At 36.4% G+C, this 24,154-nt stretch overlaps 4 protein-coding genes across 6 annotated transcripts; 1 reads left to right on the plus strand and 3 right to left on the minus strand.

Moving 5' to 3' along the window:
• Window positions 1-2,034: 2,034 nt before the first annotated feature.
• On the minus strand, window positions 2,035-11,896 carry prkaa1 (protein kinase, AMP-activated, alpha 1 catalytic subunit). The gene is made up of 10 exons (XM_056745496.1): window positions 11,739-11,896; window positions 9,970-10,111; window positions 8,695-8,788; window positions 8,339-8,483; window positions 8,159-8,246; window positions 7,399-7,623; window positions 7,105-7,254; window positions 6,322-6,670; window positions 5,371-5,497; window positions 2,035-4,881 (listed from the first exon to the last, which is right to left on the minus strand). The coding sequence occupies exons 1-10, from the start codon at window positions 11,833-11,835 to the stop codon at window positions 4,586-4,588; spliced, it is 1,713 nt and encodes a 570-aa protein (XP_056601474.1). The 5' UTR covers window positions 11,836-11,896; the 3' UTR covers window positions 2,035-4,585.
• A 2,102-nt stretch (window positions 11,897-13,998) lies between these two features.
• Window positions 13,999-19,524, minus strand: kyat1 (kynurenine aminotransferase 1). Of its 3 annotated transcripts, none has more exons than XM_056745499.1 (14): window positions 19,448-19,524; window positions 19,069-19,186; window positions 18,909-18,967; window positions 18,249-18,354; window positions 17,906-18,055; window positions 17,705-17,791; window positions 17,494-17,625; window positions 17,096-17,216; window positions 16,947-17,023; window positions 16,340-16,429; window positions 16,071-16,257; window positions 15,767-15,843; window positions 15,585-15,671; window positions 13,999-15,216 (listed from the first exon to the last, which is right to left on the minus strand). In XM_056745499.1, the coding sequence occupies exons 2-14, from the start codon at window positions 19,138-19,140 to the stop codon at window positions 15,157-15,159; spliced, it is 1,305 nt and encodes a 434-aa protein (XP_056601477.1). In that variant the 5' UTR covers window positions 19,141-19,186; window positions 19,448-19,524; the 3' UTR covers window positions 13,999-15,156. The 3 variants fall into 3 exon arrangements, with proteins under 3 accessions (XP_056601477.1, XP_056601475.1, XP_056601476.1); XM_056745497.1 differs by having other exon boundaries at window positions 18,207-18,354; XM_056745498.1 differs by having other exon boundaries at window positions 18,207-18,354; window positions 19,069-19,280; window positions 19,448-19,508.
• A 179-nt stretch (window positions 19,525-19,703) lies between these two features.
• Window positions 19,704-21,826, minus strand: surf6 (surfeit 6). Its single transcript, XM_056745946.1, has 5 exons — window positions 21,638-21,826; window positions 21,364-21,462; window positions 20,978-21,169; window positions 20,803-20,882; window positions 19,704-20,595 (listed from the first exon to the last, which is right to left on the minus strand). Exons 2-5 carry the CDS (start codon window positions 21,455-21,457, stop codon window positions 19,882-19,884), a joined length of 1,080 nt encoding a protein of 359 aa, XP_056601924.1. The 5' UTR covers window positions 21,458-21,462; window positions 21,638-21,826; the 3' UTR covers window positions 19,704-19,881.
• A 43-nt stretch (window positions 21,827-21,869) lies between these two features.
• On the plus strand, window positions 21,870-23,993 carry LOC130419320 (surfeit locus protein 1). The gene is made up of 9 exons (XM_056745948.1): window positions 21,870-22,005; window positions 22,197-22,260; window positions 22,402-22,529; window positions 22,617-22,699; window positions 22,791-22,982; window positions 23,081-23,153; window positions 23,396-23,558; window positions 23,631-23,712; window positions 23,799-23,993. The coding sequence occupies exons 1-9, from the start codon at window positions 21,955-21,957 to the stop codon at window positions 23,863-23,865; spliced, it is 903 nt and encodes a 300-aa protein (XP_056601926.1). The 5' UTR covers window positions 21,870-21,954; the 3' UTR covers window positions 23,866-23,993.
• The last annotated feature ends 161 nt before the right edge of the window (window positions 23,994-24,154 follow it).

A 24,154-nucleotide genomic window follows, 5' to 3' on the forward strand; every position in this document is an offset into this window, starting at 1 on the left:
ACGGATTCATTTAGAGTAATAAAATCATCTGGCTTTAGCCATGTTTCTGTCAAACAAAGCATGTTTATTTTATGATCGATTATCAAATCGTTAACAAAAAGTGCTTTATTTGAGAGAGATCTAATATTAAGCAATCCGAGTCGTAACAGCTGATTATCTGTATTTTGTTCATGTTTGATTTGTTTAACGTTTATTAAATTACTTTCAAGAGGTTTACGCAATATCTTATGTTTGCTAATCCGGGGGACAGACACAGTCTCTATTTTATGTTGTTTGTAAGAAGGGATTATTACATGTTGTATATTTTGTGTATTCTGTAACGCGACTTCAAAAATACTGTTTGAATTTTTCCAACTATGATAGTAAATGGGGGTCAATAACTGTTTGATTATGAGCATTCTTCCAAATATCTTTCTCTGTGTTCATCAGAACAAAGAAATTAATACAGATTTAAAACACCTCGAGGATGAGTACACGATGACAGAATTTTGGGGTAAATTGTCCCTTTAAACCTAGTCCCAGACTGAAATGCATGTTTGAGCCGCCTCAATTGGAAGAAACTTGAACAAACCTCAAATGACCTATACTTAAAGATACAGTCAAGTAATATTCTAAGGTAAAGCTGCCTAAATATCTGATTAAGGCCTAAACCAGGGCCCGTATCCCTAAAGAATTTTTGTGCAAAAAGTGGCTCCTAGCGGCCAAATTCTAAGAAAATTCTCAGAGTCATGACGTTTTCTTAGAATTTCCCCTAAAAGTGACACGAAAATCCCAGTTAATATAAAAGCTATTCCTCAAGATTCCTAGCGCTTAAAAGGGCTCCTAAGGCGAGATCTGCTAAGAGCAGGGAAGAGGACTTTTAGTGGCTTAGGAGTTCCCCTAAGCAGCTGCACAAAATGGCAACAGAGGAGGCAGGAGAGATGTCCTGCAAACACTGGATGACAGAGAATTATTGAGACGCTACAGATTGGATCGTGCAGGAATCATGTTTGTGGTGGACCTCCTTAGAGATGCAATTACTTCACCAACTGGGCCAGCAACAAACCTTGCTCCTCAGTCCAGTTTGGCTTGCGATTCCTTTTTTTCTCCATTTTCTGTGTTTGTAGGATATTTGTTAACAAGCCTTCATAAATAGACCAGCCAGCAATCACAGACATTGATAAAAGCTGAGCCGTGTTACCCTCGTTAAGACCACACTGAGTTGTAACGTTGTAATTTCTACTTCATTACGGACAGACCCTTGAGATAGGCCATCTTGTTTTCAATGGGGTCCATATGGGAGTGAAAGTACAAAATATGCCAGCTAGGATATTAATCTGAGCAAATAAGACACGAATCATTATTTGAACAGGGTGTAATGAGCTTAAGTTTTCACATATTTTAGATTCTAATGTTAGGCTATAACCCCTACAGCTTACTATTCATTTTCCAGATATTTTCTTGAAAGTGAAATATTATTTACAATTACAGTCTGCATAAGATTAGAGTGTATAATTATGTTTATTGATTTGAGGGTACATCCTTTGCTCATTATCACCAAAAGTTCATTTTCATCAAACTTGTAGGATCAACCAATCCCGGCTTTTGAAATGATGACTCATACCTAGCAACGGGGTCAACCACACCTCCTCACTAAAATAGTATTTTCCATCCATTCCTTGCTCAGAGTTCACTGAAAATGTTCTGGAATCACTTCTAAGCTAAAACTCCTGGCAAGGAATTTTTAGGTTAAATTAGGAGCTCTCTGAGAGGATTCTCAGAATCTTTAGGGATACGGGCCCAGATTTATACGCCATCTGTGAACATGTGGACATTTACATCTTAAAATTAATTGACTTCCAAGCTACTATAAAAAACCTATATATACATGTATATATAAATATATAATATAATGATATTCAGGTCATGTTTTCTAGATTTTTTTATTAAAGCTTCACATAAAGCTTCACATAAAATTAGATTTTTTTTTGTCTTTGTGCTATTTTTACATGAAAACATTAAATCAGTAACCATACACACAAATGAGGCAAAACAATCTGTTGTAGCTTTTATTAGCCAGTTGTATTTACAAATCATCTGTTAATGGTAAATGATCAGAAATCATCTGTAAATTTACATTGGCAAGCCTCAATGAGGTCCCCTTCCGCACAGATCATGACCATAAATCAAATTTTCGAAGCAATACAACAGATTTTTTTATTTTCTCTTTTCTATGACTGAACAAAAACACAGCCAGTATATACACCGAATGGGCTACTAGCTACAATGTGGCTTTGATCTGCTTGTGGCCTAATAATGTGTTTTAACATACATGGACCGAAGACAGCTAAATGGGTGTCTTGCCAATCTTTCATCTTTTTTTATTTTTTATTATTTGGGGTATAAATTGCTCACTGATTTTTTCCCAAAAGTAAGGCAGTTGGATCTATCTTTTGACTACTACATCCGAAAAAATTTGGAGAAAAAAACTGGTGAAGAATACAGAGAAGTCTTTAATCAGGATTTGTCTCCAAGCTGGTTTGCAAGGCATAGATTGTCAAGATTTTGCTTTAAAGTCTCGTTAATAAAGTATCTGTAAGGACAGTGCAGTTAAAAAAAATAAAAGACTAAATCCTAACCTGTTGTCAGGTCACTAGATGTTCATGTGTAACATAATATTATACAATAGATCAATGAATCAAATAAAAAAAATCTATTTTTAATGTAATATTGCGGTTTGTGTGAACCAGTCTTTGTATTACTTTTTCCTGTAAGAATGTGCATCAAGTTATTTTTATTTTAGTTTGCTTTAACATTGCACTTGTATGGATGGTGCCATTCACACAAAAATACAAATTTGAATTCAAAATGACTTTGTTATATTTATATTTGAAGGCTTTCTGGAATAAAGATAGCACTCCAGTGTTTAGGGAATGGACAGGCAAGAGAAGCGAGATGCAGTTGCAAACAATTAAGAAAAAAAAGGCTTATTTTGGTCCCTAAAACCCTTCATAACATAGGTTTTCAATGTTTATTAGTTGCAGTCTTGTTTGTCATTTGTAGACATGGATTTCAGTACTTGAATACTGTGCATTATTCACAGCACGGTGCAGTCTCAAATAAGGTCACGTGAATCACATGCATTTTTGCAGATCATTTTACCATTTAATCATACATCCACACTGTCATTTACAAACAGGAAAAAGCTTAAGTCTGGATCGACGTAGCAAATAATAACTTTTCTAGAAAATACAGAAAGTACTTTGTTGGTATATTCTGTACTATAAAAAATTCTCGGTTGAATAGTTCGATCTTGACTCTAGTTTTTTAAGTGTTTATAAACCTATTTGTGCCTCTATTTTTCATGAGATTGTAAAATAAAACCTTACAGAAGTTCTAATATTGGTTCCTTAAGACTACAGAAACTCAATTTGGGAAAAGAGAAGGAAATATGGAACAGCCAATTCTTATTATTGTTTTGTAAAACAATTAAAACAGTAAGAAATCTGATATAGCAGGGTATGGAATAAAACATTTTACAGCAAAATATTCAAATATTTCTTAAAAAAAATAATTCAGTCCATCGTCACAATTTCAATATAATCCACAAACCCATTTAAAGCACTGATAAATATAAATCCAAATGCATTTTAAATTCTGTATATACTTATATTTATGGAAAATGTAAGTGAATGAAAAGAGAAATGGTGCGTTGTGACATGACAAAGACTTGATTGCAAAACATTTGAAAAAAAGATTTTCTGATCTATGAAATGAAAGAGGCAAAGACATTGCACTTCCTCAGGATAAACTGATGTCTTGCATTAGACTCTTCTCTAAGAAAGGCCGACTTGTAAAGTCCATTTGTGTTAAAGTGCCCATCATATTAAGTTGGCCCCTCCCATCAGTGGCCCACTTTAAATTGGCTCCTCCCATTCAAGTGCCCAGCAGGTCACTTTACTAAGACTGCCGGTCATGACAGTGGCGCAAAGAAACTTGCAAGTAAAACTGTGCAAAAGCGCTTTCTGCCTAATTTGTTGTCCCGTGTGCCTGAAAAGGGCCATTTCTGCCAAGAATCACAACATCATTGTGTGTGAAGTACAGCTAGCTCAGTGTATAATTCAGACATTTGAATGCGCAGACGCCTCTCGGCCTCACTCTCTGCAAGGAGCTCCTTGCTATAAAACCCAAGAAAGGAATTGTAAAACCATCTTTAAAAGAGTATTGATTCTATAAAGAGGCTTAGCAATCATTCTGACATCTTGACTGTGGCACAAATGAGATAACCTCTATGCTTTTTCCTCTCGCACCTTATCTCGATTCTCAAACGTCCTGCAGACCCCTCAAACAGGCTGATACTGGCAACTGTAGTGCCGCTGACCATTCAGCTTGTTCATGCAAATGAGATGCATGGAGTCGGGAGTCTGCATGCTTATTGCTCTAAAGACACAGAGAGAACAGAGAGAGAGAGAGACAAGGACTGCTGTGGATGAAGACAGATACCAGAGGACAAAGAGGTAGACAGTATTCTAGAAGAGAAAAAGCCAGGAAGAGAGAAAGAGAGAGAGAGAGAGGGAGAGAGGGAGAGAGGGAGAAGGCATCCAAGTTATCGTGCTAGTAGCTTGATGAGGTTGGCGCACATCTCGAAAAACTCTATGGTGTGACTTCCTGGGCGGGGAAGAATCTCTCCCCCGGTGGAATCCACTGAGGAGGTAAGAGAAGAAGCCAGAGAGCCTTCCGCCAGCTTCCCTCCGGATATCGGAGGCGTAGAGGGTGCGGACGCGTCACCCTTAACCACATCATCACAGTCGTTCTTGTCATTCTTTAGGGTAGTCCGGTAGTTGCCAACTGAGCCAGAACGATGAGGCGTGGCAGTCCCTGATTTCCCTTCCATCATGTCGTCTGAGTAAAACAGAACAAATATAAGCAACAAAACAGAGAGTCTCAGTAATACATTTAAAGGTCCACTGTATGAAATTAAGCGGTGTCTAGTGGTGAGGTTGTGAATTGCAACCAAAACCTCACTCCAGCCACCCTTCAAAGCACTACGGTGGCTGACACAGAACTAAGATGCTGTCATCTTTTCGCTACTTTGCCAAAGGAGATAATGCATGTGTGAAACACTCTCTGCAGAGCAGTTTTTCTGTTTAGGGATACAGTAGAAATGACATGGCAAATTCCATAAAGGGGGACCCGCTATATGTAGATAGAAATAGAAAATTTTAAGGTTATAAAAACATAACGCTTCCTTATGTAAGGTCTATATACACCTCTAAAGACATATTTATGTATATTATGTTGGATTTCTGTCAAAAGATCCTCCACAATAATTACACATTGGACCTTCAAATAAAAGATCACGGGACAAAACTCTAATCATTGTGATTTTACCATCGATGCTCCTGAAGTCCAGTAAATAGGTCCTGCTGTCAACCTGGTAGAGCTGAAGGCTCATCTTGGCGTGCATGCCAGTAACTGGGTTCTTCCTCCGCACCCGCAAGAAAAATGGGTTCACAACCTGCAAGACCGCAGAAAAACTAGTCACCAAGAAAGAATTTACCGGACAAGGGTTAAGGTCACTTTTATTTCTAGACTCTAAAACAGCCAAAGATGTAATGTCTCCTAAGATACATTACTAGTCAAATGTTTTTGAACACTTGATTGAAATGTTTCTCATTATCTAAAAATACTTTTGATCTAAAGGTGTATGATAAAATGTTATATTAATATAAAAATTAATATTGTTGACCAAAATATATGTGTGCAGTAGACTTTTTTCATTACAAATAAACTTTTTATTTAATAAACATGTATTTGAAGTGGATGACTTTGCCTGAGTAATGAAAAAGACCAGCCAATAACAGCACAGAATGGATGGGAACACCCTTATTATTGTTTAAAAAAGCACCTCAGGGTGAAACCTCAAGAAGCTTCTTGATAAAATGGCAAAATAATTTTTTAGCAAATTATAGGCAACTGAAGATGCTAAAATATAAAGTTAATTTTTTTAATTTAGTCATGTCATAATTCTCATAACAAACAGGGTTATTTCGCAGTTTTTATGAGCTTTCTGTTTGTGTAAAATGTGCAAATTCCAAAAAAGTATTCCAAAACTTTTTACCGGTAGTAAATTATAGTAAATTTATAAATTGTCTCTGTAAATATGTATCCATTCTCTTTTTCAAGCCTTCAACAAAGTGCTATTAGCATTAAAACCCAAAAATGTACTTTTTCACACAACGGGTGTTTTGTTCTAAAACATAGCAAGATCACATCACTCAACCCCAAAAATGATATAACACATGATCCTACAGAATTCACTGTCCAACCCAATCCCCACACCTTCCACTCGTAGTCCAGCTGCTTCATGGCACGACAGACTTCGCTCATGATGTCATTTGGTTTGCTCTGGCTACGGATCCCCAAGTGCCACTTGGCCCGCCGGACCCCAAGATGCTTGGACTTTTGGGGGTTCAGTTCATCCAACGTGTGCCGGGGACGGGTCTGAGACTCAGTCATCAGGAAGGGCACTCTTTCAGGGTGAACCTTAACAGTGTGGTGCGCGGGCAGATCGTCCAGGAAGCTGTCGGGTGGACTGGAGGCCAGATAGAAGTCTTTGGCCTCGCTCATAATGCGGCGGTTGTCTATGATCAAGTGATAGGCAACAGCAAGAGGATCATGGTGATTTCGACTGCAAAGGATGATAGAGTAAAGTAGAGGTGAGGGAGGAACTGTATGGTGGTATACTTCAAAATGTAGACAACGGTGGATGCCAGAGAGCTGAAAGCTTGATGGAAAACTTTCCTTTACCTCAACTGGTGTTGACTACAACAAGGTCAAAGGTTTAACTCTAGGGAATTTAAAGTGATAGTTCAACCGAAAATGATATCATCATTTACTCAACCTCTTGTCATTTCATAACCGTATGACTTTCTTTCTTCCACAGAACACAAAAGAAGATATTTTCAAGAAAGTTGGTGTCCAAGTGAATGTTTGCCAGTTTACCACAAATTCTTCCATATATCTTCTTTTGTGTTATGCCGACAAATCAATATTTGAAAAGTGATACTTTGGCAAACACAACACTGCAACAAAATTGATCCAAAAGCAGAAGAGCAGACAAACCTGTACAGACAATTCAGCACCTCCTCTTCTGTGCACTCAAACTTTTCACACACCTCCTTCAGCGCCTCCTCATCAATCATGTTGCTACTGTATGCAGCGTCCTCTGGGAACAGATACTTGGGGAGGTCTTGTTTAAACCACTCATCCTCCCTAAAAAAAAAGGAGGGAAACAAACGAAAACAGAATTTCACATTAAGAAGTGATGCCCCTTTAGATTTTTCCAAATCATCCTCCATACACTGAAATCTTTTTGGCATGAATAAGTAGAATGAACAGCACTGGTGGATATCTGACCGAATCTCTTTAATGGTGGCTCTCTTCATGGGGTCCACCTGGAGCATGTGCTTCAAAAGGCTAGTGACAGAGGGGTTCAGGTACTGAGGCGTGAAGAAGATGCCATCGCAGATCTTCTTAAACAGTGTTGGCACGTGGTCATCGTCGAACGGCAGCGTTCCGCACAGCAGAGCGTACAAGATCACCCCGCTGCTCCAGATGTCCACCTCAGGCCCTGCATATAATCTGAGTCAGAAGAGCTGAAAATTAGTTCAAATATAACCTGAATGATCCACCACAAAATATACTAGCGGTTTAAAAACATCACAGACGATCATTACAGAATGCATTGTGGGTAGGATAATAGCCGCAACAAAGAGTTTACAAAATTAAGGTTTTTGTTTACATAATATTTGTACATGTACGGTGTATAATAATTATTTATATATAAACATATAAACACACACACATATAATTATACGTTATATATTATATTTTTCAATATTTATATATAATATTAATTAAATGTAAATATAAAAAGGAATATACACATTTAAATATTTCTTATATTTACAACAGCACGCGTGTGTATTTATATATACATAATTATTATACACAGAACATATACATATATTATGCAAACAATAACTTTTATTTTGCAGCCCTATAGGATTTGCAGCCCTTATAGGATAACACACAAAGGCAGAATGGAATAAGAATCGAAGAACAGCTGTGGGGTAAAACCATAGTAAACAACAAAAAAAGAGGCAGAGAAGAGTACCTTCCAGAGATGACCTCAGGAGCAGCATAATTTGGAGAGCCACAACTGGTCCTCAAGAATTCTCCATCCGACATCATGTTTGACAAACCTGTGCAAGGAAACAAAGTGTAACTCCAACTACATAAAGAAAGAAAATCCACTGTAGTTGGGAACGACAATGTAATATTTAATATCACATACCAAAATCTGCAATCTTGGCATTCATATTCGCATCCAGTAGGACGTTCTCAGGTTTCAGGTCTCTGTGCACTACCATGTGTCTGTGACAGTAGTCCACTCCAGAGATGATCTGCTGAAACAGACGCCTGCTCTCCTTCTCATCCAACTGACCCCAGAGAAGCACAACAAGACAAATGTCTTCATGTATTATTAATTTCATGTTATATCACGTATTAGTTTTATTACTCATCTGAAGTACCAAAGATAAAATCTGGGTTTAGTTCTCCCGGTGAACATCTAACATCTAACATCTTTGTGCGTTTTCAGGTCGGCAAATTATAAACTAGAAATCACAAATTCAGAAAAGAAAGGTTTACCTTTCCGTTTTTACAGATGTAGTCAAAGAGCTCTCCTCCTGAAACATATTCCATCACCATGAAGATGTCTGTTGGTGTGCTGATCACTTGATAACTGTCAAGCAAAGTGATTTGTAATGAGTGGATAAGTATGATGAATCCGGATTTACACAGATTATTGTAATAACTAGTCTCTATTGAGATGCCATAGTGAAAACTTAATTTTCTAAAAGTTTCTTCATTGCAAATTGGCAGTGATCACTGTAACACCATTATAAGAGAAGCTAAAGCTTCTGTTCACATCATCACTCTGGACTGGAGAACCTACAAAGACATGATGGCTTCTGTTTGTAGTTTTTGCAATGTACCCACTCAAGATTGGTATCTACGTAAAGCTTAGAATCTCTGCTTTCAGGTTCACCAGTCTGGTGACCAGCTCTTATTAACAACTTCAAATGCCATTTTATCAATATTTAGATTTTTTGGCAAATTGGCACCCCCAACTTGAATCAGATTCAACCCCAAGTTTTAATTGTTGTATTTTGTTCAAATATTGTCCTATACTAATACCATACATCAATGGAAAGCTTGTTTACTTAGATTTCTGATTATGTATAAATCTCAACTTCGAAAAATTGACGCATAAGACTGGTTTAGTTGTCCAGGGTCACATATAATTAATGTCTATCTATATCTTCTGTCCAAAGTAAATGCATGTGGTTTAGATAATGGGAAATTGGACTGTAAAAAACCCTAGCCTAATGTAACAATAGGCAAACAGACACACAACAGTTAACGTGAAAGAGAAAAGCAAAGTAATAAATGGTTTAAACCAAAGGAAAGGATTAAATGCTTCTCTATAAACGGGAGGAAATGGAAATCCCCTCCCTCTTTTCTATCCTTTATAATTCCATGCATGTGTTGCCTTATCCCAAGCCACCAATAAACCACAGAGGAATAAAAACAAAAAAACCTACACGCATGCAGGTCTCCAGGGAGATCACCCCAAAATTCCAGACAGAAACATAGGCCCTTACTCATTTATCCCTAATATGTGCTATAAAAACACAAACAATTACTACAACTTTAACAATAATTTATTTAAAAAGCACACGTTATAGTGCTGTTAGTGATATTAAGTGAACAATACTCTAACATAGAGAAAATAATTAAAGAAACTCTTTTGTGGATCTGAACGTGAGTGAGCATGAGAAAACAACAAGACAACCTGAACGGATTAAAAAGAGATTGCATCTTAATTCTAAGTCTCTCATATCAGGGCATAACATTACTCACAGCTTGATTATATGTGGGTGACGGAAGAGTTTGAGGTTCTGGATCTCACGTCGAATCTTTCCCACCACATCCAGACTGCGAATCTTCTGCCGGTTCAGTATCTTCACCGCCACCTGGTGCTTGGTCAGCTCATGTTGCCCAACTGCATAAAGAGGAAGAAATATTTGTGAAGGTTTTATTCAGATCGATAATGGACATTTTAAGCTTAGACAGACATAATTACATGATTTCATTTTTGACGTTTTTTTTGTAACACAGATCAAATAAAACCCCACACTGGTGAGCTTCTAATAAAAGGAGAACCATGCTGAATAACTTCAAATAAGGAACATACAACATTGGAAATACACATTACACATGCAAGCAGAGGTTTTTTTTTAATAACTGTGAGTCAAAAAGTCTGAAAGCTATTGCAATCTCAATCTGAATTGACAAATCAGGAAAAGTCTTGAGATTACTGTATAGTGGTATAAAAGTGTGAGGTTTATCATACATTAAAATGCTAATAAGATTTAGTCATAAACTATTTTGAGAAAGCTTAGCTTCACTACTGTTTGCAAAAAGCCTTGCCAACACCAAACACGCTTCCTTTTGCATTATACTGCTGTTTCAGTAACAATTCATTAAATAGGTCCTAGAAACCTTCCTCATGTTATGCTGTATTTCCTTCTTGATACATTTCGTTGCATAGTACTTGTACATGTGTAATGACAATGACAATGAAATTGAATCTCATCTCAAACGTTGTATGTATTCTTTTCAATGACCAACATTGAAGACCTGCTTGCCTGTGTGGACTAGACTGCTCTAGTTATGTATTAACATAAAGGCAGTTGTGCAGAGCAAAGTTTGTGTATATGTTGACTGACTACAGAGTGACTCACTAAATCTTCAGACCTCACACATAACCATTAGTACAAGTACTTGACGGATTATAATAAGGCTTCTATGGAAAGACAAGCTTGACATTTTATTTAAGCAGGAGGGTGTCTTAACCACTCTTATGCTTCCCAAATATCAAGTAAACACATGACTTCCTGTCTTGCAGTCAGGGTTTCTAGCAATACGAGATTTCAACAAAACATCACAGTCCTTGCATCAGATTGAAAAAAAACAACAGATTAAGGAAATAATGGACTTTTATAAATGATAAAACAGAGGTACGAATGTGTTTGTTATTAGTTGTGAATATGGATGGTTCATTAGACAACAAAGCTATGCATGCTTTTTAAGCATCTGAAAGTCAACTATGATCCTTACTTGTAAAAGTAACTTTATTTTGTTATTCCATCTCTTGAGACTTTTATATATGTGAAGGCTTTCTGTTGATCTGCATCAATGGTTGACATCCACAGTGAAGTCTGGTAAAAAAGACAGCTGACCTTGGCCCGAACACACCTATCAATCCCCATAAAACTGCAACTTCAGAATACTAATCACTCTATACAACCAGAAGCTAACCAGGTTAGCAACTACCAACACTTCTCTAAACCACACAAGGACAACATAACACTTGCATTCGAGAATTCTGACAGTCAAGCGTGTAAACACAGATCAAGTGACACTATCTAACAGTAACAAATAAGAAAGCATATATCTTTAATGTTGTTTCATGTCTGACGTACACACAGCCAACATGAACTGTTAGCCAACAAGTGCTGCTGCTGCTGCTCTAGCCGAATTTACAGGCTTGATCATTTTCTGCTTCCCTTTAATGTCTTCAATATACGACGATCGTGCAAAGGACAAAACATTTTCAACAGCTTTACCTTTGACTTTTCCAAACGTTCCCACTCCTAATGTGTCTCCGAGGATATAATGTCCGATTTTCACCCTGCCTTCATGTTTCTGTTTGTCCGTCGCCATCTTTGCTCTGAGGCCCTACCTGAGAGGCAGCAGAGAGGGACGGGCCACGAGCGTCTCTACTGACGACTACCGGTACACACGAGACTCGAGCGCCAAAATACAATCCGCAATTCCTTTGTTACTTTGTTGATATTTCGTTTTATTAGATACGTTACAAGTTATACAACATGTTTTTATAACATTTTCCAGGGAGATACTGCTGGAGCTAACTAGCCGAACCTTGCCCCCCCTTAAAAAAAGACATTACGAACATATCACGATTTGCGCAGGGATATTATATAGATACATTCATATATGAGGCAGAAGACATGTTTTTATTAATTAGTAAATTGAAAGCATCATATTCGTGTAAAAAAATATATTAAGTGTAAATTTGTCGTTGCATTTACACACATTTGGCCAGCAGATGTCCTCAGTGTGCCGTATACATGGATTCAGGGTTCAGACATTTTGTCACTTGTCATTGTAGATAAACCATCTAGAAATAATTTAAACATAAAGAATACATTTTTGAAGTTTTTCAAAAGTCTCTTTGTTGGTAAACAACCTTTATTTGCTGTCAAGTCTCCTTTTAAAAAAAAATTCTCGACTTCAAACACACAATTCATGAAACAATTCACCATTTCTCACAAACACATTCGCATAACTATACAACCACTTGTACAAATCTCAGACTTCCATGTCAATATAAAATGTTCTAGTCAAAAACACATTCTCTCATGTCAAAAAACATTGCCCCTTAAATTTTGGCCTCCAATTATTGCCTACAAGATCTAGAATACACAGACTAGATGTTTTCCTAGTGAACACTAAGATAAATTCAAAACACTGTTACTAAAACCTCTTATTGGGATTCAAGAATACAGTCATTTGACAGCTCGGTGTCTATAACAATATACAGCATAAAAGAGTGATAGAACAAAATACAACAATGAGCTTTAGGAAAAAATACTTTCATTACACTATGGAAAATAATCTTAAATAGGCCCAGATGAAACTAGATAAAGTAGATGATCTTACAAGATAATAAAAGTTAAAGAAGCAAAGAACAATATGTACTGGGTATGCCACACAATACAGTGTGTACACTCTCAATTTCATAAATAAATATGGCATCCTCTGCTCCTTTGGCCCAATTTCGTAAAAATATAGACTACTATAACAGTATCTTGGTCTTTTGCCAACTGTATCAGTTTAAGTGTGTGAGCAATCAAGGTATGTGGGATAACACACAATTAAGTGTGTTTTCTACAATAACAATAAAGACCTATATTGCTGCAAAAGTGCTTTATTGCCTCAAGATATTTAAATGTCTGATTCAAGTTCTTACAAGATATGTGAAATGAGGCTTTCCTAATATGAAGCATTATGTCTCGTTATAAAAAAAAAAATGTTTTCTGCAATTTCTCATTCACCACTCCCTAGTAGGTCAAATTACTGCATTTAGATAATATAGGCTGGTGAATGCAGGCAGTAACATCACATCAACAATGGCACAAATACATTAAATGCTTTAACATATTTAATAAGCAAATTTATTTGCCATTTATTTTGGAATATCATATCATATCACATCAAATTATTTAGTTTTAAAAAATGTGCAAGAGAAAAAGAAATCGAGTTGGATTAATAATCTGTAAATATAGGCAGAACTAGGCAATAACAATGAATAAATGCAATGTATTTTGTTGCTTTGATACTTTTGGAACGATTTATCAAGTTAAAATCAAAAGCATAAAAATAAAGAAAAAATGATATTTTTATGTATTAATATATTTAAAAAGCTTATGAAATTACTGGACGTTAAGAAACCATCAAATGTTTTTTTGAATCTGAAGAATGAATGCATACTGTTATACTAAGGAATTGTACTAAACAATTCACTGCTTTGAAAAAGACACATTGTGTTTCTTAACTCACTTTTAAGAATAATTGACAGGACAAACATGTTAGGATAAAAACTATGATCTGAAATCTTTGTAATCCATGCCAATGTGATATTTCACTAACTTGAATTGAGTTGAATAGACATAACATTTAACTTGATTAAATTTAGGTTAACAAATTACAATGCTCAATAATAAAAATCTGTTTTATTAAAGATTGTTGATATGTATTAACGTTTTATTCTATACCACACAAGACAAAACTTGCACACTCGAGCAGCTTGATGAAACTTTTATTGTGTCCAAACACATAATTTCATCGTTCAACCTGTAAGGGGATTGTTACATTGACTTTGACTAACGTCATTTTAATCTAAGTATTAGAAGGCAAAATTACTATTATTTAATTTTCACATGGTTGCAGCATGCAGCCTAAACTCTTAAAAAAGGTGCTAAATAAATTCCTCACAGCGATGCCATAGGATAGCCATTTTTAGTTTCACAAAGAACCATTCAGTCAAAGGTTCTTTAAAGAAACGTCTCTTTCTTACTTTTTTTATTCCGAAGAACCTATTTCACCACAATGAACATTTTGTGAAACAGAAAGATGTTTAAGGTTCTTTGTGGAAGCACCCTTTTTTAAGAGTGTAAAGTGTATATGCTGGAACAATCTGTTTGATCATCTTAGAAGACTTCAGATACCCATCACCCACTATCAGGTTACAAAGTATATCACCCACTCCTGAAAACATAAGTTTCCATTTACGAGACACTAACAAAAAACTGGGCTTCTGGGTATGATAAAAAAGAGAATTTCTGTATCTAATCTTCAAGGGTCATTCAATGTTCACCAATCTTCCAAGATTGATAACTATATCTAACTCTGCATCAAAACAGAAATTCAACACACAGAAGCATACATTTAATCAACATAATTTTATCATTATTATATTCAATTATGCCACAATAACAGCTAGGCTGTTCAAAGACGAAACTTGTAAATATACATTTCAACATTTCATTTTCCAGCAAATCCAGCTACTGACTTCAAGTACCAAAATGGTGGATTGATTAAAACGTAACATTAATCATTATAATAATCGTTGCAAGACCCCCAAAAGTCCCTTTACTGTTCATTTTAAATTTTGATTTTAAATGAGAACATGATGATAGAAAGAAACTCATAGTATTATCCAGCCATTAATATACTCTGAAGCATGTTTCAAAGTCTTCAAATGTGAGTACTAAAATCACTACCCTACTATATCTTTTTTGTATTCTTGCATTTATTGCCATGTACTGGCGCTGCAGATATTGTCAACCTATAACAAGCCTAGAGGACAAACAGATTTTTTTTAAAAAAATCACTTGTTCCAAAATTACATCATTAAATTGTGATGGGGCTCAGATTGTCTCTGCAAAGAATTTACTGATTTTATTTGCGGTCACTCCACTCTCTCAGGATGACCTCTGCTGCTTTAAGTGTTGAGTCCTCCTATTAAAGGCAACAGATGAAATAGTCGACATTAAATGAAACTATATGCTCTTCACCAAGGTGTTTAGAACTACATATCACAATAACAATCTATTTTCTTTGTCAAGTTATCATGCATCATTCACTTGCATAAACCTGCATCACTGATGTCAAAGTAAATGTTGTAACATTGAATTGTTTAAGTTATTGAATTTTATTATTAATATAATCGACAGACACATTAATTATGCAATTATATTTATTAAATGTGCATGTCATATAATTTATTTCACGATATGCTTCATGTTTGTTTTAGCATGAGATTAGCATATGTAAGTATTAGTTCAGGAACTAGTGCATGACTGTTTGTGCCGAAATGGTCAAAATACCTTTACAAAGCAGAATCTGATGTATTTCTGGAAGTTTTCTCTGTGTTCTGGGCTATAGAATGCAGACACTGGGATAGTGGCCAGTCCCTATGCAGTATATATAATTTCAAGGTAGTTTTACTCATAGACCCCACCACAAGAAAAAACATCAATCCAACATTAATACCCATATCTTTACTTGCCTTTTCTTTTATGAGCCATTTAACAAATCTGGAGTCATAGGGTTCATCTTTAGTACTGGGGTCAGTGAGGTCGACCTCTTAAAAAACATTTAAAAGCATAAGGTATTGTACAGCTTTGTTATACTGCAAAAATTATAGAAAGAAGCACACATTGCTTTATAGTTAGACATCCTTCCATGCATAAAACGTACTCCTAATCACTGTATTTTTTCACCTTTGTCCTATTAGTTTAAAATTCTGTATGAGTTTCATACCAATCATTTCCATTTTAAATACTTGGTATTACAGCTTTTCTGGAACTTACCAAGATTTGAGATATCTGCTATCATGAAGTATCCTCCCTGAGGTATAATAGGGTTCAGACCGATGCTCCTCAGACAGTCTGCCAACCTGAGACGCTTTTCATTAAGATGGGCAGGTAGCTGCTGAAAGTAGCTTTCCTCTGTTCCAAATACATCATATTCCCTCTGAAAACCAACTGCTACAGCCTCCTTCAGAACAACAGTAGACAATGTCACACCAGTGAGAAAATGAAATATGCTTCACTCCCATTACACAGATTTTGTGTTCTACCTGAGCAGCTGTGGCACAGTGATACACAGAATTCTGATGGACGATTTTTAGATGCTTCAGGATGAGGTCTGATCCAATTGCCCATCCCACCTACAATAAAATGTTGTGGTTATTTAATGCCCAAATTAAACGTGATCTAAAACAAACTATTGGATTCCTAAACTATTGATAATCAAAATGAGTCTGACCCTTGTAAAAGATGACATACAGAACGCTGAACCAGGGAGGGAGTTGGCTGATTTTATTTTTGCCCTGATTTTGGGGCAAAATCTGCAGAATAATGAGGTAGAGCAGTGGTTCTCAAAAGTTTTCATGTATATCTCCCTTTGTGAGTTTATTGCTTTGCAGCCCACCAAATAAAAACGTATAATCTTCAACTTTAAGAATTATAATTAAACCAAAATCATCTGATGTTTGACTACATAAAATGTATGATATATTTGTATATTCCATATAATGCCACAAAATCTGTGGCCCCCCTTGATCCATCTTGGAGTCCCCAGTTTGAGAACCACTGAGGTAGGAATTACATTTCCTGAACACCTACTAATTGATAGTTAAAAGAAAATAAGTTTTCCAAATCCAAAGAAAATGTTTGACAGCTCACCTTCCAACCAGTGGCACTGAAAGTCTTGCCAGCACTTCCAATAGTGACAGTGCGTTCCCACATACCTGGAAGGCTGGCTGCCAAAAAACACCATGTTACATTTAAAGAAACTATTTGTTGGCATGCATATTACCATCTTATCATCTTACCGATTTTCACATGTTTAGTTCCATCATATGTTAGCCACTCGTAGACCTCATCACTAATGCAAACAACATCGTGTTTTATGCACAAGTCAGCAATCATCTGTAGTTCCTCCCGCAGATACACCTGCAAGAAACCCCAGTTGAGCAGGAGTTAGTTCAAGCTTAACACATATAGTATTAGAAATTTCAGTCTGTTGAAATAGGACCACTATAATTAATTTTGCAGCCCCTTCTAAGTATTACTCATATTCGGTATCAAATGTAAATTTAGATTTTATTTAATATAAAAAAATTATCAATGACAACTATTTTCATGTTTTTTCAAAGAAAAGTGTGGATTCTTTTTATTTGTAGGAGGGTACAACCAAATTTGTCCCCATCTTTTTTTATGATGATCTCACCTTGCCAAGTGGGTTATTAGGAGTGTTTATGACAATGGCTTTGGTACGAGGAGTAAATTTACTCTTTAACTCTTCAGGAGACAATTCCCACTCGGCACTGGACGTAGCTTGACCACTGCCTTCTCTCTCTCTCTAAATAATACACAGTAAGTATTATTTTAAATAAACATTCTGATCTCGGCTCAAATAAATCTACTCAAATAATACTTACTGGTTTGAGAGGCACATAGACAGCCGTTCCTCCTGCCATCTTTACCATTGGTTGATAACAGTCAAAGAAAGGCTCCACAATAATAACCTGTTTAGGAAAATGAGAGGCACTCAACAGTGAAGCAGGGCTCTGACTGTACAATGGATAAACATGGCAGACTTAATGTGTAAATCCTGTATTCTTGGTGCCTTAATAACTTACCTCATCACCTTCATCAATAAGAGCCTGAAACGTGCAGTAAAGAGCTTGATATGCTCCTACTGTGACCAGGACATCCTCCATTGGATCTATTTCTTGGCCAACAATTCTACTGAAGAACTTGGCCAGGATCTTCACAAGAGCAGGATGGCCCTGTTTGTCAGCCATATCATAAGATTGGCTATTACATTATGCATTCAGACAATCATCTAGTAAGTGTGTTTTACAACATATCTGGCAATTACTCAATGTCGGAGATATAACAGTACAACACAAAGTAGAACCTGTACTTTAAAAGTCTTACAAAACCACGTGTGTACTGGTGCATGTGGACCCCTCCATTCACCGCTTTGCAAAAGGCCTCTTGAATAAAACTAGGTGGGGAGAAATCAGGAAATCCCTGTCCCAAGTTAACTGGCTTATAGTGAGCAGCCAGCTGAGTAAATTCCACCCTAAAATTATACAGAGTTTTTAATATCAAAATGATTTAAAGTTAATTTACTTAAAAGAACAGTTCACCCAAAATGAAAGTTGTTCCAAATGTGTATACATTTCTTTGTTCTGATGAACACAGAGAAAGATATTCGGAAGAATGCTTGTAACCAAACAGTTGACTATCATTGTAATTTCTCTTACTATGGTAGACAATGGTGGCCAAGAACTGTTTCATTACAAGCATTTTTCAAAATATCTTTCTCTGTGTTAATCGGAACAAATTAATCTTGTTTACATATTTGAAACAACTTGAGGGTGAGAAAATGATGACAAAATTATTATTTTAAGGTGAACTGTTCTTTTAAGTTAATTAACTTCAAATCATTTTGATATTAAAACGTTGATTTTGTGAAAAAAACAATCTATGTTAACAAATATACCATATCTGTGCTTTAACTAACTATGTACTACAATGAAGATAAATCTTTACTATGCTGATTTATATTATAAATATAAATAATATATTAAATTAATTATATATGAATTATTTTTGACATGACATCCTACTTACCATATATTTTTGTCAATGCCTTCAATCCTCCTTGCGTGCAGCTTGCGAGACATTATTATCTACATATAAACAAAGCGCATATTAGTAAATACGACGCCACAAGAACACAAAACCACGAGAGCAAAAATATCAGATGAACCGAGTGTGAATTGAAACATACCTTAGGATGAAAACGCGCAGTTAACAATCTGATTGAAACTGAAGCTCCATTAACTGCCTGTCTCCTCCACATACCAGTTTGTCGAAAGCGCCTTTAGACCAGTTATAAACCAGTCATTCTGTCAAAGCCGTAAATCAGCAACACATTCAGTCAACGATTAGACTTACAACACATCTCTTGCTTTTGGACTCTGTCATCCTTTACATGCCCTGCTGTCAATAATTCAGAGACATGACATTCTTGTTTATAAGATTTGGATAGTCAAAAAGGCAAGCAAGTAACGTTATTGGAATCGTTAAAAGTCATTTTCATGCCGCACCGTAAAACGATTTAAACATGACACTATACATGCACAACACATTTTACTTTTGCACAATACCTTTTACACTTTTCCTACTTTAAATGACATCTTCCCGAACCGGTGACCTGAGCGCCTCCTCCATACGAGACTTTAATTTTGTAGGACTATTTCCGGTGTGGGAGGAGTCAGCAGCCGCTCGCTTCCATGCCGCTACATGACCACTGAAGATGTTTGTTTTGTATAATTTCGTGAATTTGTTAATAAATGTTTCAATAATAATTTTAAGCTGGAAAGGCCAATAGTAATAAACACCAATTATTGATACAAAAACGCATTTAATAAAGCCGAAATTTATTCACAATGAAATATTATACGATTATTTGCAAATCTCCTGTTGTGGGAGTCTCTTTATGCCACATACATCACATTGAAATCTATCACAAGCAAAGTATTGACAATTTCACGAGAATTTGCATATACTAGTTCCATGTTTTTGCACATATACATTCTGTTTATAAGGAAGCCTTCTTTAGATCTGCAGGTAACACACGACCCTTCTTCCTTGCCCTCTGTTTGTGCTTATCAACCTTGGCTTGTCTGCGTTTCTTAATATTCTTTCGCCTCTTGTCTTGTCTCCTTTGCATCTTTTCCACCACTTGCAGACTCCTCTCTGCCCATTTCTTCTTCTTCTGAGTTTTAATTTTCTCCTTCCTCTTCAGTGATGCTCGCAACATGTCCTCATTGTCTTTAATCTTCATACCCTCCGCTTTGTAGAGAACATTGGTCCACCTCATCTTCTCTTCCTCTTTTTTCGCTTTAGCCTCATCAGTTTCTCGAAGCTTCTCTAGGTGAGCATTTCTTGCCTCAACACGCGTTAAAAGCTGCTTGTAGTTTTTCCCGGTCAGCGGAGTCAGAGTTCCTTTCACTTTTCTTTTCTTTTTCTTCTCCATTAGCTTTGTTTGTTTGTCCACATATTCTTCCCCAACCTCCACCTTGTTGAAAACTATGCAGCTCTGTTCGTTTTTGGAAGGTTTGGTTGGGGAAGAGTCGGCCTTGGGCTCCATCGTTTCAGTTTTCTTGTCCTCCTCTCCTGCCTGCAAAGCTACACTCTCTGCTAACTTCTTCATCCTGAACTCTTTCTTTTTTCTTTTCTGACGCTCCCTTTCTTGCTTCCGTTTTTCCCGTTTTTTCTTTACCTCTTCTGAGGTTGGATCTTTAGGGGCACCCTGAAAAATAATCAGACATAAAATTCATATCATATACATTATTTTCCTAAAGTCAATTTATAAAAGTTTGTAAACCTTTTTAATTCACAATTTGTAGTATATTTTTTCTTAAAACTCGCTATTTTTGTGCTACTTGCTTGTAAAATGAGATACAACAAACTCGTGGCATGCCGCATTTTCAGTCTTGCAGTAAACTGAAGCATGTACCTGTCCACGAGACTCCTCAATCTTCTGATGAAGCCTCTGGCGTAGAATATCTATAGCATTATATTCCTGTGATGATCCACCTAACAGGGATGAATCAGATAAAGTGCATTAACATTTAGCACGAAAATAGATTTCTGGATGAATGTATATTCTCTCTTAACAAACTGCTTTTCACCCTCAGGTTTCTTTTGTGTTTCGGGGGTGCCATTCTGGAGTGGTTTTCTCTGTGTTGGAGGTGCCGCAGGTACAGTCTTTACAACTGGTTTCTTCTGATTTGCCTTAATTTGATCTCCTTTTGTTGGGTTTTGCTTGTTCTTCTTTTTCTTCGGAGGAGCACCATCATTTGTCTGTTTGCCTTGGAATGGAACTAAAAAAAGGGATTTCATATAATTGTAATGTTTTTTCCCGTGTTTCCATATAAAATAAAAAAAATACAATCTAAATGACATACACAACATTTGGCTTGAGTAAAAAGCAACGGTATTCCTGCTTCAGGTGTCTCATGAACTAATGTAAAATCTATTCAAATGATTGTCAAATTAAAATAATCCAGAATTTTACCATAGGGTCTTTTCTTTGGCTCCTGATTTTTGGATACACATACTTTACGTGTCAACTTCTCCAAGTAATCGTACTTTGCAGCGAGACTGGCCATATTTTCTATTAAAAACAAATACACACAGTAGATACAGATGAGTAACGCGGCACAAAAACCTATGGACATATTAGAAAGAAAGATATTAACTTTATATCTGTTAAATCGCTAATCACAATCATAAATAACATTATAACAAATACGTTTTTAGTATTCATTTGACCCGTGAAGAATTTTTACCTCAGGCTCAAAGAAATCAAATGAAGTTTCACCGCCCCAATCCACCGATCAGTTGAAGAATAAAGACTATGGAAAAATATAAAACATCACTCTATTCCAGAACACTTAAATATAGAAAAACACCCTAAATAATGGTGTTAGATACGCAACATGTTAAGAACATTTTTTCCACGTGCATGTCAATTTGCGCTTGCGCAGGAGCCATGAGGGTTCAGTATACCCGGAAATAGTTACAGTGAAAACATTCCCCTGAAAGCATAAGGCTTGTTATGTAGTCGACCTGAAAGCCACTGTTTGTGACTGAATTTTCAGCAACTATGAGCAGTTTAAGATTAATGCTGAATACATGTAGGGTCATTCGAGGAAGCGTGAGTTCATTTTGTTTTTGCACATGTATGCTAATAGATTAAATGCTTATGTTTAATTTACAAGAAAGATTTTATAAAGGTGCCCTTCTTCATGCGATTGTTTCGAACGTTTTAAAACCCGTTTATTTATTATATAAATAGTTATTGTTTTCTTTTACCAGATTAACTGTAAATATTTTTTCTTTTCTCAGACTTTGATATCGCCCCGAAGGTCTCTGTTCGTTACACGACCGGGTTTAACTAAACGTGAGAATGGTAAGACTGGGTTTTGCATTATATTTGCTATATTCCTACTTACAGAATTAGAGAACAGAAAGGTTTATTTCTGCAGGACAGTTGGACATCAAGTTTCCACGTCTCTATGTAGGATCTAATTGGGCTTGTTATTTTTCGTAGGTAAAGTAGCCTGGTTTAGTCGACAGTCAAGTTCAACTGCTGCTGCTCGAGCAGAGAAAGACGACACCCTTCTGAAGTGGTTTCTCTTGTTGATACCCGCCACTACCTTTTGTCTGGGAACATGGCAGGTACAGGAACCAGCAAGGTGTTTTTTGAAATTGAAAGCATAACATAAACAACAACCTTTTTTAAAAACCTTCCTTTGGGCTTCATAGTTGAAACGCAGAAAGTGGAAGATGGAGCTGATCCATGACCTTCAGAGACTAACAACCTCAGAGCCCATCGCACTTCCTTCAGAGTAAGTCATCAGTGTGTCATACATCATAATATTGTATCAACATTATAGGTTGTTATATTGTTAAAACATGGTAATGTCATGTGTGATGCAGTCCCATGGATATTAAGGGGCTAGAGTACAGGCGAGTGAAGGTGCATGGGCGTTTTGATCACTCAAAGGAGCTGTACGTCTTGCCCCGCTCACCCGTTGATCCTGACAGAGAGGCCCGGGAGGCAGGCAGGATTTCCTCCAGTGGAGAGAGTGGAGCTAACGTTATTACACCATTCTACTGTACTGATTTTGGGTACATGCAAACACACAACTTGATGTCTTTTTAATCCCATAGGTTTACTGTGTTCTTATAACATTTTGCATTTGTTTTGTTTGTGTTTTATCACAAAGGATCACTATCTTAGTTAACCGAGGTTATGTCCCAAAAAATAAGATCAAACCAGAAACCAGGATGAAGGGACAGGTAATATTGTCTCCTACTACAGACATTCCAAGCATTTCTAAAAGAGATCGTTCACCTTCAAAGTTCTGTTATCATTTAAACACTCATGTTGTTCATAGACTATTCATTAAAGGCCCGACATCACCATCACTCAATGTCATCATGAAATACATAATTCAGCACGTACTAAACATGTGTAGTTTGTGTTTTTGTTCCTCCTACATTAAATTAGCTTTATTTGGGGGGTTATTTCTTCCTAAAAGGTTACTGAGGAGGTGGACGTTGTTGGCATAGTCCGTTTAACTGAGCAGAGAAAACCATTTGTCCCTCAAAATAACATGGAGGCAAATAGGTGGCACTATCGTGACCTTGAGGCCATGGCAAAGGCCACTGGTGCTGAGGAGATCCTCATTGATGCTGTACTTGGTAATAGCTGCTCATACTGATTTTGTGTTTAATACATTGTGTTTCCCAGTAACACATTTTTGTTTTGTTCAGAGAGCACAATACCTGGTGGTCCAATAGGGGGACAGACAAGAGTTACCTTGAGAAATGAACACATGCAATATGTCATCACATGGTAATTACATTAATCACAATTCAGTTTTTCTTGCCTTTAAATTAAAGTTTGTTTACAGTTCACTTAAAATTGCTTTTTCTTTCTAGGTTTGGTCTGTGTGCTGCTACCTCCTACATGTGGTATGCAAAGTTTATCAAGCGTATTGCTTTATAAGGTTTTTTTTAGCATGGTGTCTTATGTCCTTATATTTATGCAGTATGAAATAGTTCAACACCACCTTGTTTGTAAAGACTTGGATTGAGACCGTTGTGTAATAAAGATATGAATACTTGTCACTATAAGCAGTTTTTTGCATTGTATATATATATACACGCATCCATTTTCATCAATCTAATTGCAGACAACAGAAGTACTAATATACGCCCAATTTGAGTTCACACTTGATCTCTAAAAGATGTGGAATAGATAATTTGACGTTTTTTGCTTGGGTATAATAATAAAC

The sequence above is a fragment of the Triplophysa dalaica genome, chromosome 4 (genome assembly GCF_015846415.1).
Source record: "Triplophysa dalaica isolate WHDGS20190420 chromosome 4, ASM1584641v1, whole genome shotgun sequence".
Taxonomy (NCBI): Eukaryota; Metazoa; Chordata; class Actinopteri; order Cypriniformes; family Nemacheilidae; genus Triplophysa; species Triplophysa dalaica.